General features: G+C 33.1%; 1 protein-coding gene across 9 annotated transcripts in view; it reads right to left on the reverse strand.

Moving 5' to 3' along the window:
• Positions 1–12,196, reverse strand: part of Msp300 (Muscle-specific protein 300 kDa) — a 186,188-nt gene that overhangs the window by 84,257 nt on the left and 89,735 nt on the right. For all 9 annotated transcript variants that reach the window (XM_070107521.1, XM_070107523.1, XM_070107524.1 and 6 more), the window contains one exon: positions 2,461–2,612. In XM_070107521.1, coding sequence (XP_069963622.1) covers positions 2,461–2,612 — 152 coding nt within the window. The remainder of the gene's footprint in view (positions 1–2,460; positions 2,613–12,196) is intronic.

The following is a 12,196-nucleotide window of genomic DNA, read 5'->3' on the forward strand; positions in this document are numbered from 1 at the left end:
AATGTGCACAACGTAGTAACTGAAATTACGCTGACAAGCCGCATTCACATGTACTAAATTACAATGCAGAATGTTGGAGAACCGCAACAATGACAGCAGAGATATCAAATTAAAATAAACAAATCGAATTAACGTTATCAGACCACAGATAATTGAATGACTGACTGCGCTCAATCACTGAGTGGGCAATTAAATAAAAAGCATAAACAAGGGGAAATATCTACAAATATTATCATTTCAGTTAATAACATAAGTAATTACTTGCTTTTAGTGGCACAGTTTTCATTTAGCACAATGTGAGTTGCAGGAAATGACAAGTAATTTTTTTTTTTTTTAGAAGAAGTAGAATTCCGCATAGTTCATGGTAACAAGCTTGAGAACACAACAACAAATTTAAGTTTTACTGGTCTTTACTTCACACTGAATAATTCAAGTTTTTTGATTTTGATCGGTCAGTTTGTATGGCAGATATAACGGTTCGATCTGAATAATTTTAGGAGAATATACTGCCGTCTTGAATAATCATTCATACCAAATTTCGTAAAGATAACTTGTTAAATAAACATTTTTTTATACAGAGACTTAATTCTGATCGGTTAGTTTGTATGACAGCTATATGCTATTGTGATTCGATCTAAACAATTTCTTCGTAAATTGTAGCATTGATTTGGGCAATAAAACACATGAAATATTGTGAAGATATCTTGTCAAATAAAAAAGTTTTCTATAAAAGAACTTGATTTTGATCAATCAGTTTATCTGACAGCTATATGTTATAGTGGTCCGATCTGAACAATTTCTTCGGAGATTGTATGGTTGCTTTGAACAGTAACTTATGCCAAATTTCGTGAAGATATTTTATCTAATAAAAAATTAGTCCATACATAGTGCTCTGATATCAGCGGTTCCGACACGAGCTGCTTCTTGGGGAGAAAAAAATTGGGGAACTAGTTCGCGTATATGCAGACGGACAGCTTGTCACGCAGATCATTTATGTATGTATATACTTTATAGAGTATCCGACGTTTTCTTCTGGGTAAACATCGTGACAAACTTTATAGACCCTGTTTAGTGTAAAAATATAGTATGAAGATATTGCTACTTCAGCAAAACACAACTCCGCATGACAAATCTGCAATGTGGCCACATATTTACAAAACTATGCTATACAGTCTGCTAAAGAAATTAGTCTAGTAATGCAGCCTCTCCGCCATTACAAATGCCTCCGCAATTAACCTAATAAAACTATCTGCTATCCGGAAGTTACTCAGAATATTTTAAATATCGCATAGCAAACACAAAAGCACTTCATTTCATTTTCTCTTCGCATTTGTCTGCAAATGTGCACAAATTAATTCAATTTGTGCGTCGCCTTGAAATGCCCGATAAATGCTCTGAATGAAGCCGGCAGTAAACGCTTGAAGGCGCACAGACAGGCTGGCATATCGGTAACCAAACCGCAAAACAAATATGTAATTGTAATTAACACCAACAGCGGGTGAGTGAGTGAATGAGAAAGAGATGATCTAACCGCAATTGTGACCTTGTTGCCACTAACGCCATCGGCAAAACTGTTAGTATCGGTTAACTAGCATAATCAGGTGTTGTCATAAAGCAAAGTGGTGACATTTCTTGCAAATATCCGATGCATGCATGCCTCATAGACACTTCGGTAGCAATTACAAGCATACCTGTAGTTATGCAACATGAATGCGTGAAATCTTTGGAGCATGAAACTTGTGGAAATACCGCAAACATTTGGTTTCTGTTGCGATACGCATGTGCTCCATAATATTCTGCAACTGGTTGGAAGGCCTAAAGCAGTGACGCACAACTATTTTTTGGAAAAGTAGGCACTGATGGCACTTCCGATAAATTACAGCAGATAAAATAGAAAAAAATAATTACGCTTAGGTGTGTGAATTTCCGTTATTTAGCGCTTTGTGACGCGCCCGCAAGTATGGGTGTATCCAGCAATGAAATGATTAGCGACGTGAAGCTTAGATTTTCATGACGTTCACCTCGTTCGTTGCATTTTGTTTGTCATTAGAATGAAAATGTATGCTTTTGCCATTTAGAATCGCAAAGTGTAAATTCAATTCTCAGCTTTATTTAAAAATTCTCAGAATGTCATAGGCATAGTAGAATGAAGGAAAATAGGCAACGTTGCATTTCACATGTAAGTCAAATGAAGCTTACTTTTATACCGTCTAGACTATTAGAGAAACGTATGGGGACCGGAAATCAGTTAGTATATAGACAACTTGTAAATTGTAAATTTTATAATTTTCAGAATTTTTTCACAAAATATTTTCCGCATGGTTTATCAGATATTATATTTTTAGTATATTATAACGGTTGTATAGTATTTTTAAAGTCTTTTTATATATGTTAAATACTTGTAAGTTAAAAAAAAGTCGGACCTATGGTATTTTAGTTAAAAATGTTACTGGTACTCACTTTGTTTGCTGCTGTACTAAGTTATCCACTTTGGCCTGTAGGGCCTGCGATGTGGGTTGGTGAACTTCCCCAAGGAATGTGACGATTGATTTTGAGAGCGCCTCAATCTCTTTATGTGATGATTTAAGTTCTTCAGATTCGGCGAGTATTTCCTAAAAATAAAGGCGATCGAAAGACGTTAATAAAATTATGTATGTATATTTTAGGTAAAATACACTGGTTATTTGATATATGTGAATTTTCTTATTTAATTGACAAAATTAACTGTAAAGTTGTCTGAAGCTTAGATAAACTTATTTTGGCACAATGTTTCTGTATAACTTTCATTATCAAGGGGTCCGATCTGAAAATTTAAAGTTCCAAAATTCTTCGGCTTTATGTGTAGTTTGGGTATAATAAATCGTTATTTTCAGACTGAGTTAGAAAACATGAGGCTTATTGGGCCTCAGGCTACACAAACACTGTTATATTTAAGTGGGAATGGTTTTAAAGCAATTTTAATCAAGAGTTATATTCTCACAACACCTGTATTCAAATAATGTTATATTAGTATTTAGGTAGATATGAGTATGTTTGTATAAATATATGTGTACATATGTATGCTTTAGATATATTCTCAAAGATGTGTGAATCAAATGGCGCATGTGAAGAATGTTGACACTAATTTTCAGGAATATGCTAAACACGTGACTAATAGCGTATAAAATTCGCCTCTGATTCGCAGTTATATACGAAATTAAAAAAAAATCATATTTAAAAATTTCTTTATAAAAAATTACCGCTATATACACGCTAAACTTCTGAGAAATGACAGCAAAAATTATTGAATTACATAAAAGCTGTCATTGGGATTCCACAGACTTGTGCTCTCATCGAATCTTCAATTGGCTGATCAATTAAAAATATTATATCGACGCCGTTATATCTAATTTTTATTAGCGTTAACAAATTTGAAACTCAGTTTATTATGAATAACAAGAAATTTACGGGTGTTCTTTGTATACGTGTGGTTTTTAATGAGGCAATGTTGTTTTTTCGGAGTTAGTCTTTTTGACAACTATGGTCAACATAATCGCCCAGCACAGTCGTGAATGCGAGCAACCAATGATCATTTTCGCATTACGTTTACTCTAGTGGATAATGTGCATCCTCAGAGCTGCTATACAGTGTACTCCGGAAACGCTATTGCTTCTGTGGAGCAGAGTGACGAAGAAGACCCAAATAGGTTCGTCCGCCATCGCACGCAACAATTGGGACGCCATTACATACTTAAAAAGTCGCTCTTTGGTGTGCTCTATGAGCAGAGGGTATCATATCATGCATATTTCTTCAGAAATGAAGCTGTTCATTTTGCATGATGTTGATGTAGACGACCTTTGGTTTCAACAAAACAGCGTTACATATTGTGCAGCCAACGAAACAATCAATTTATTGAAAGAAATTTTTTGTGAGCGCATTACCACGCGTCGTGTGCCTGTGGCGTGGCCTCCAAGATCGTGCGATTTAACAACGCTTTCTGCTTGAAAACCACATGAATAAAAAAACACCCTTTACATTTGCTGAAAAAATAATATATGTAAATACATACATACAAATTATTTGCTCTCTCTACTCATTATAAGTAATTGATATCTTAAGCATTGCCAAATCTACTCCATTTCATTTTTTTAGCAGGTCAAGCCTATTTCTTCTTTCATTAAGTAATTATTTTATTTTTTGCTTTTTGGCAATTGCAATAATTTATCTTAATGGCTGTGTAAGTATTATGTGTGTTGCGTGACTATATCATAGATCAATCCAAGTATATATGTATATATATTCATATGTAAAAACAGCTATACATGCGGTCATAGCAACAATTTTTCATTGAGTGCTTATTAAAATGAATTTATAATTTACAACAACTGAAATGAATGTACAAATGACTAAACACTTGTTCAGTCATGTTCACATATACTTATATACGATATGTTAATGAAGTTTACATGTGTAAAGTTATATACATACATATACATATACTCATTAGCAACCGAAATGCTGAAATTGAAATGAAAAATTCTTTCGTGGGGCACGTCATATGCCTCAAGATCTCGCCATTGAACGCGGTGACACATCTGAGGCAAGTATGTAGATATGTGCTTTTAAATATGTATATGTATAACGACGCATTAAAATGTGAGTTCACATACTTATAGCGCTGCTTCATGCTTATAAGGTGTTGAATGAATGTCAACGACATTGTAACATTTTCGGTTGACCATAAAAACTAAAATAGCTCGACGCATTACACATGTTTGCGAAATTCGGAAAAAAAAAATTTTATTCAATTTCAGGCAGATAATTTGTTTACATAAATTGGGATTTTTTAATTTTTTTTTATTTGTATTATTACCTGTTATTTAACAAACGTTTTTTTTTTTAATATTATTGACTTTTGTCATAATTATGTAAGTAATATACGTGTATACTATTTTCGTTTAATTTTTTCGTGATCTCAGAAATAAAAATAAATTAAATGCAAATGTATGCGAACCGTAAATCCTGTAATTTTTTCATTCTCGTAGCACTGTTCAACATCATCATTAACTGTCATTAATAATTATATACCGTTTTTAACTCACTACAGCAGCTATAGTTAAAATACAAAAATAACAAAAAGAAAACAAAATGATTGCCGAGTCCGAGAACACCCGCAAGCAAGCTCAAACCAGCTAACTAGCAATATTTATCGAAAATTTATTGAAAAAGATATAAATATATAAAAAAAATAACAACAAGAAAAAATGTTAATGTCGCTTGCGCCGAAGCTAGAATACTCTTCATTTATACAAAAAAAAATTTAAACGAGAACTTGATTTTGATCGGTCGGTTTATATGGCAGCTATACCCTATAGTCGTCCGATCTAAAAAAATGTTTGCAGATACCGACAGGCAAGCTTAGACTTAGTTGAATGATAGACTCGCATGTACGCAAAATATATGGGTAAAAATATATTGGAATTTATTTATTACTAAAAACGAACCACAACAAAAAATTCGAAAGCTTAACAATGTATGTCTTCTTTTGGGGAATTAAAAATTTAATGAATTTTTTTTTTCAATTTACTGCCAGCTAAAAGCTGATTTTATTTATCGTCTACTCGTATTTGTGTCTACTGCCGTTCGTCAATGCTAGAACATACAACTGGTATAAATCAAATATACTAGCATAAATGTAGGCAGATAGAATAACAAGCGATTATACCAGTTATTTGGAGAGTGACGAATTGAGCAAACAACTGGTATAAATCACATTGACTGGCATAATAGCATGGATATATGGTAATATAACAAGCGGCATATACCGATTAAATGTATAACTTTGTCGTTGCTTTCACATTAGTATATGTGATAGCAAAGAGAGCAGAACTTAACATAACGAACAGAAACGTAGCGAATCGAAGTCTACTTTCAGTATTTCGCTTAATTGTAGGCTACAAAAACTATAATTTTAATGATGCCACACTAGAACTAAGGCTAGGCTACAGAGTATAGCCATTTTTTTTAGAAAGAATTGTTAAAGAATTATAGTATCGAATGAGCATTATGAAGTAGTGCTCGTAATCAAAATAGGAAGTTAAAAATTATTAAAATCAGCGACCCCGTCCAATTTAAATGAGTGTTACGTATGTACAAGTATATGTATATGGTATAATTATTATAAAAAATATGTAAAACGAAATGTAAACGTTAATTATTATCAACGATAACGTACAAGCGCCGGCAACCACTTCAATTTCTCAATGGTTATTGAGTGGACAACATTACAAATACAAATCCAGCATGCCTTATTCGCATACTACTCGATAGTTATAACCGCGAAAGGCATAAAATTAAACAGAAATAGGAAGTCAACAAGTTGGAACGAACATCATAGATATAATGAAAAAAACGTGAATAAAAAACAAAAGCAGAATTTATGACTGAATTTGTTGTCGTCATTTTTTTTTTTTTTGTATTTTTTCATGTGCTTTTGCCTTGTCTTTCTTCGATATTTAAATTTACTTCAGCATTCGCTTGGCTAATTTATAACTATAACCAGTTAGTTCTAATGAATTTTAATGAAATTGAAAGTAAAGCAAAAAATAAAAATAATTTTAAGCTTAATTCGATAAATATTTGTTCCCAGCAATATAACAAGCTGGCTGTTGGTGTATAATTATATCTACTATAATAACTTCGCTTGACTGCATATTAACCTCAGAGATTCATTATCATGTTAGCCGCAGACTTTTAGGTTTGTTTACGCGAGAAATTTTTTATTTTTAATAAATTTTTAATAATTTCGAATATTTTTCGTATTCTTAACTAGCATGTCAATTGTTTCTTACATTAACCCTACATGGCATATTAGCATATTTTTTTCGGAATTTTTTTAATTAAAAAAAAGACGTTTGTATATATATATATGTACCAACATATTTTATTATACAATATTTCTTAATTTTACTTAAAAATATGCCAAATATTTTTTTTCTACTCTAAAACTATAATAAGAAACTATTTATAGCAAAAAATTCGATTTTCAAGTTTTTAGCATCTGATCAAATTTGACCCGGACTAGCGTGAATGCCATAATGAAGAGTAAAATACATAAAAATTTAGTTCTTTTAATCAGTCCAGGTCAAATTCGATCAGAACTTATATTGAAGCTATTACTTATAGGCTCTGCACTTTGAATCATTTTAAAACGGTTAGAAGGTTTAACCTAACCCTACTCCTGGGTGGTGATTCTCCGCTCACATATCCATGAGGAATATGTGGACTGAGAGAAGTTTCCGAAGAAGAGGGGCAGTGAGCTTTTTGACGGATGGGTCGAAGGTAGAATAAATGGTTGGAGGGGGAGTCTTCTGTAAGGAGTTCTCCCTCAAGCTTAGCTTTGAGCTAACGAACTAGGTAGTGTTTTTCAAGCAGAAGTGGCTACTATTTAGGTAGCTGTAGACTTACTGCTCCGCACTGCAGCTCCTTTCAGGGAGGTAAGTATTCACTACGACAGCAGAGCGGCGCTACTAGCATTGAGCTCGCTAAATGTGCGCTCAAAGTTAGTCAAGGAGTGTCTGTCCTAACTAGAAATAGCATTAAGCTACTGCGTAATCAGAACCGTTGGGGTGCCTTGTCATAGAGGAGTCGCTGCAAACTGTAAAGCCGATGAGCTAGCAAGACGAGACACCCGTTCGCCGCGCACATCGGATTGGAAACGAGTCGGATTTCCGTTGTCATCTTGCACTCTAACACTGGACCACTGGACTGCGTATGCGCTTAACAGACGTTGGTCGACGTGCTGCTCCTGTGCAACTACAAGATCCTTCTGGCTTAGAGTACGAGTAGAACGTAGAAGATCTACTGATCTGGGTGCCCTTAGTAAAGTTCATCTTGCCGTAATCGTAGAATTTCTTACTAAGCATTTTCCAATACACATTCATGCTGTAAAGCTAAAAATCCAGTTGTACCTAAACTGTCAAGGTTGTATGGAAGAAGGTGAGGCAGAAACATCAAAGCACTTTATCCTACATTGTTCCGCTTTTACAAGACTGAGGCTAAATATTGCGGCAGTCATACCTTCGGCGAACCAGTAGACATAGCAGAAACTAACATTAGCCGCCTCAACAAATTTGTAATCGGCTCAAAGCGCTTTGTCGATTTATGTGGGTGTTTATGATACATTTTTATAGGAGTTCTAGTTACCACAACGAACCGGCGCTATAAACTGTCCTAATGAGATCCCTTTAAGAAACGAACATTTAATCTAACCTAACCTAATATAAAAGGCTTTAAAAAGCTAAAAAAGAAAAATTAAAACAAACAAGTTTTCAACATCATTACAGCAACACATTTAGTAGCATGCACTTTGCCTAAGCCGTCAACAGCGGGTTAATGCAATACATGCCATAAATATTTTTCTGATATTTTACTATGCATATATAGTATATAGCTAAGTATGTGTATGTGTGAGTTGACTAAAGTACGCTCGCTTGATTGACATTGTCCATGAACTTGATTTTCAGCGGACGTTTACCATAAGCGCACACAAATATGCACGATTATGCATACATTTAGCCACAGCCCCTTTTTGTAAAATCGCCGGCCTAGCTGCTATATCCAGCTAAGCTGAGCTAAGCGTTGAGCGTCGGCGACAAGTGTCGCGTGCTCTCGGTTATATGTATATATGTATGTATGTATTCGCATGCGGTTTGGGGCGCTTGAGTCCAAATAATCACACTTTTAATATGATGCATGCACACATAAGTAAATACATACAAACGTACGAATTGTGTGCTTTTATATAAACTCTTGTATTTAAGTCAAGTTGGCATTTGAGCAGAAATTACTGGAATTTCAATGTTGACATTTACTTTATAAGCAAAAAAAAAAACGCCGCTGGAAACGATGCACACATTTTCGTTAAAAAAATAACATTTTCTGCTAATTTTAATTTTATTTTGCCTTTTCATCATGTTTTCTTTGTTATTTCTCGCGTTTTTTTTTTGTGTCGCTTTGCAGCAAGTTTTCGAAACGCTATTAAATGCCATCCGAGCTTTAGCTTATACACATATACTTACATATATGTATGTGTGTGTGCTAAGCTAAATTACGTCACAACTTAAATATAAATTTGATTAACGACGAATTCCAATTGTGCTGCTGAACACAAAGTCTACTAAATCGCTCAGCACGCTAAACGGACGCTGAGTTTTGCATACATATATATACATGTACTATGTATAGTATATGTATACATTGTTGTTATTGTTACTTTGTCCGTTTTCTTTTATTTCAGCTTTATATAATCTTGTTTTATTTGGCTGCTAGACCGCCACTTATGTAATGTTGTGTGCCTTAAATTCATTTTAGATGTGCTTTTGTATGTATGTGTGTGTATAACAACCTTGTGTTTGCTATTCTAAGGCATGCATATATGCCTATATTTATATTCTATGACAATTACAAGTAACAAATTGAGCATTATCCACATTTTTCTTTAAATGTGTCATAGTATAGTTTTTCTAGTAAAATCGAAAATATCCAGTCTTAACAGCTAGTCTACTTTTTTATAACGGTATCAAAGTAGATTAAAACTATAAATCAACACTCACGCTCAATTAGCAGAGCTGATTATTGACATTATTATTCGATGCTAAATACTAAAACGATATGAATAATTTATTATTGAAGTAGTGCAAGTTTGTATTAAGTTTGCCACGAAATTTGTAAAAGTAAAAGTAGACCCTACAATACATACATATGTACATATATGTATAAATGATCAGCATGAATATTTGAATCTGTCTATTTATATGCGACAATTCCGCCAGTTTTTAAGAAATCGCTCTGAAATTTTGCACATGTCCTTTTCTACTCAAAAGACTGCTCATTTGTCGAAACCGACAAAATCGGATTAAGTTCTTGCATGAAAAACTTTTTTATATGACAAGGTATACTCACGAAATTTGGAATAAATAATTTTTTTAAGGCAACGCTACAATATCTAAAGAAATTTTCCAGATTGAACCACTATAGGATATAGCTGCCATACAAACTGATCGAACGAAATTAAGTTCTTGTATGAAAAACTTTTTTATTTAACGAGATATCTTCATGTAATTTGGAATGAATAACTTTTTAGGACAACAAAAAACTATCTGAAGAAATTTTTCAGATCGGAGCAATATAGCATACAGCTGCCATACATACTGATCGAACGAAATTAAGTTCTTGTATAGAAAACTTTTTTATTTGAACTTTATCTTCACGAAAATTAGCACGGATTATTATCCAAAGCAACGGTACAATCTAGAAGTTGTTAATATCGGACTACTACAGCATATAGCTGCCATACGAACTGATCAATCAAAATGAAGGTCATTTTATATCCTTTTATGCTATAAGAAATGCACCTGTGACGGATATTATAGCTTCGGTGCAGCCGAAGATAGCGTTTTTTCTTTTTGTTACAAAATGTTGTTGAAATTAAAAAATATATTTTTATTTATTATTATTTAGCAAAAAATATTTTATATTGATATAGGAAGTGTTTAGTGTTTTTTATTCAGAAGAGTGAAGAATGCAAAGCATAAAACGATACTCTGAATATTGGAACTAAGAAACATTTTAGATAATTGCCTGCTAGGTTTTTACTTTTTTATTTGCTGCTGACTACACTGCTGAAGAACATCTGCAAAAATATTCTAACAGCCGAAAATTTTACAGAAAAAAATACTAGTAACGATCGAGTGTATATTTATATTTATGTACATACATACATAAGTACATACATACATAGCTATGTATGTACTGCTCGAGCGTAAGACTACCTGCCTCACTTCTTTTCTTTTAGGCTCAACTTCTCAAAGTAACTTGTATTACTCAAAGCGGTATTGCCATGGTAAGTAGAAAGTGCTAAGCGCATTAGCAAACGCAATGAGTAAAGGCAAAAAAAAACAACAATTCATGAGTTTAAAAAGCCTCAAATTATTGTGCACTCGCATGATAAAGCAGTTACTACATTAATTAATGTCTTACCTCATTTCTTTTTAATTATTCTTAAGAACATGACCTTTCAGCTAGCCTACTGTACAGGTGGCTTACAAAAAAAGAACTAACGGTAAAGTGGTAAGTTTTCTACTAACTGTTTCTTGTTTTATTTGAATTACCCACCGTTGTTATATGAGATAGCTTTACTTTGTGGCTTTGTGTGCATAAAATATGAAAAGTTTGTAGATAATTCCTACTACTTTTAGCAATAATGACATATGGTGCGAGAATAATGTTCGCGTCTGCTTTACCGCAAACACACTAGGTCTTAAAGCCACTTTAGTTTCGTTTTAAAGTAAATTTCGAGATAAAATTTATTTTGGAAAAGAAAAAATTATTTTTGGTTTAAGCTCTTTACATTTATATAAAAATTACCGAATGTGACGGTTTTCGACTCAAAATTTATTTTAACGCTTAAGGAAAGCATATTGTCGTTTAAGACTTTTTTTTAAAACTCCAATAATGACCACAAAAAATTCACAGCTTCTAGAACACTTATCAAAAATTTTTTACGAAATAAAAATTTTAACTCGAAATTTACTTTAAAACACCGCCTCTTGATAATAAAAAAAATTTTTTTTGTCCTAATATTTTTTTTTTTTATAATCTACAGATTTTTTTTTTTGCTCCACCCTATTATATAGATATTGGATTTCTATACGAGGTGTGTTCAAAAAATAACGGAACTTTTATTTTTAATATTATTATTATTTATTTGTCCACATTTATGTTATCGTCTTCAAAATAGTCCCCATTCGATTATATGCACTTATGCCAGTGCTATTTCCAATCGTCGAAATCTTCTCAAACTCGATTTTGTGTATAGCCTTTAGGTCTTTCAGCGATTTTCATCTATGCCCATTAGAGTTATCTTTATTTTTGGAAATAGCCAGCCATGTAGGGAATCGTTACGGTTTTTTATTTTATTTTGGTCAAGAATTTACGAACGAATTCCTTGATCTATTTCTTTCAACCAACGAAAACCGCCAAGCTCATAAAAACACGTCTAACCTTAGCAGCTGCGACAGACAAAGTAAGCAATAAAGTTTATTTTAATTTTTAAAATTTCCGTTATTTTCTGAACATTCCTCGTATATACTTGCCATACTTGAAATTTAATTTGATATTTGTAATTGCCACTCATACTCAATTTCAATTAAGCAAC

This window comes from Bactrocera oleae, chromosome 3, assembly GCF_042242935.1.
Source record: "Bactrocera oleae isolate idBacOlea1 chromosome 3, idBacOlea1, whole genome shotgun sequence".
NCBI classification, from domain to species: Eukaryota; Metazoa; Arthropoda; class Insecta; order Diptera; family Tephritidae; genus Bactrocera; species Bactrocera oleae.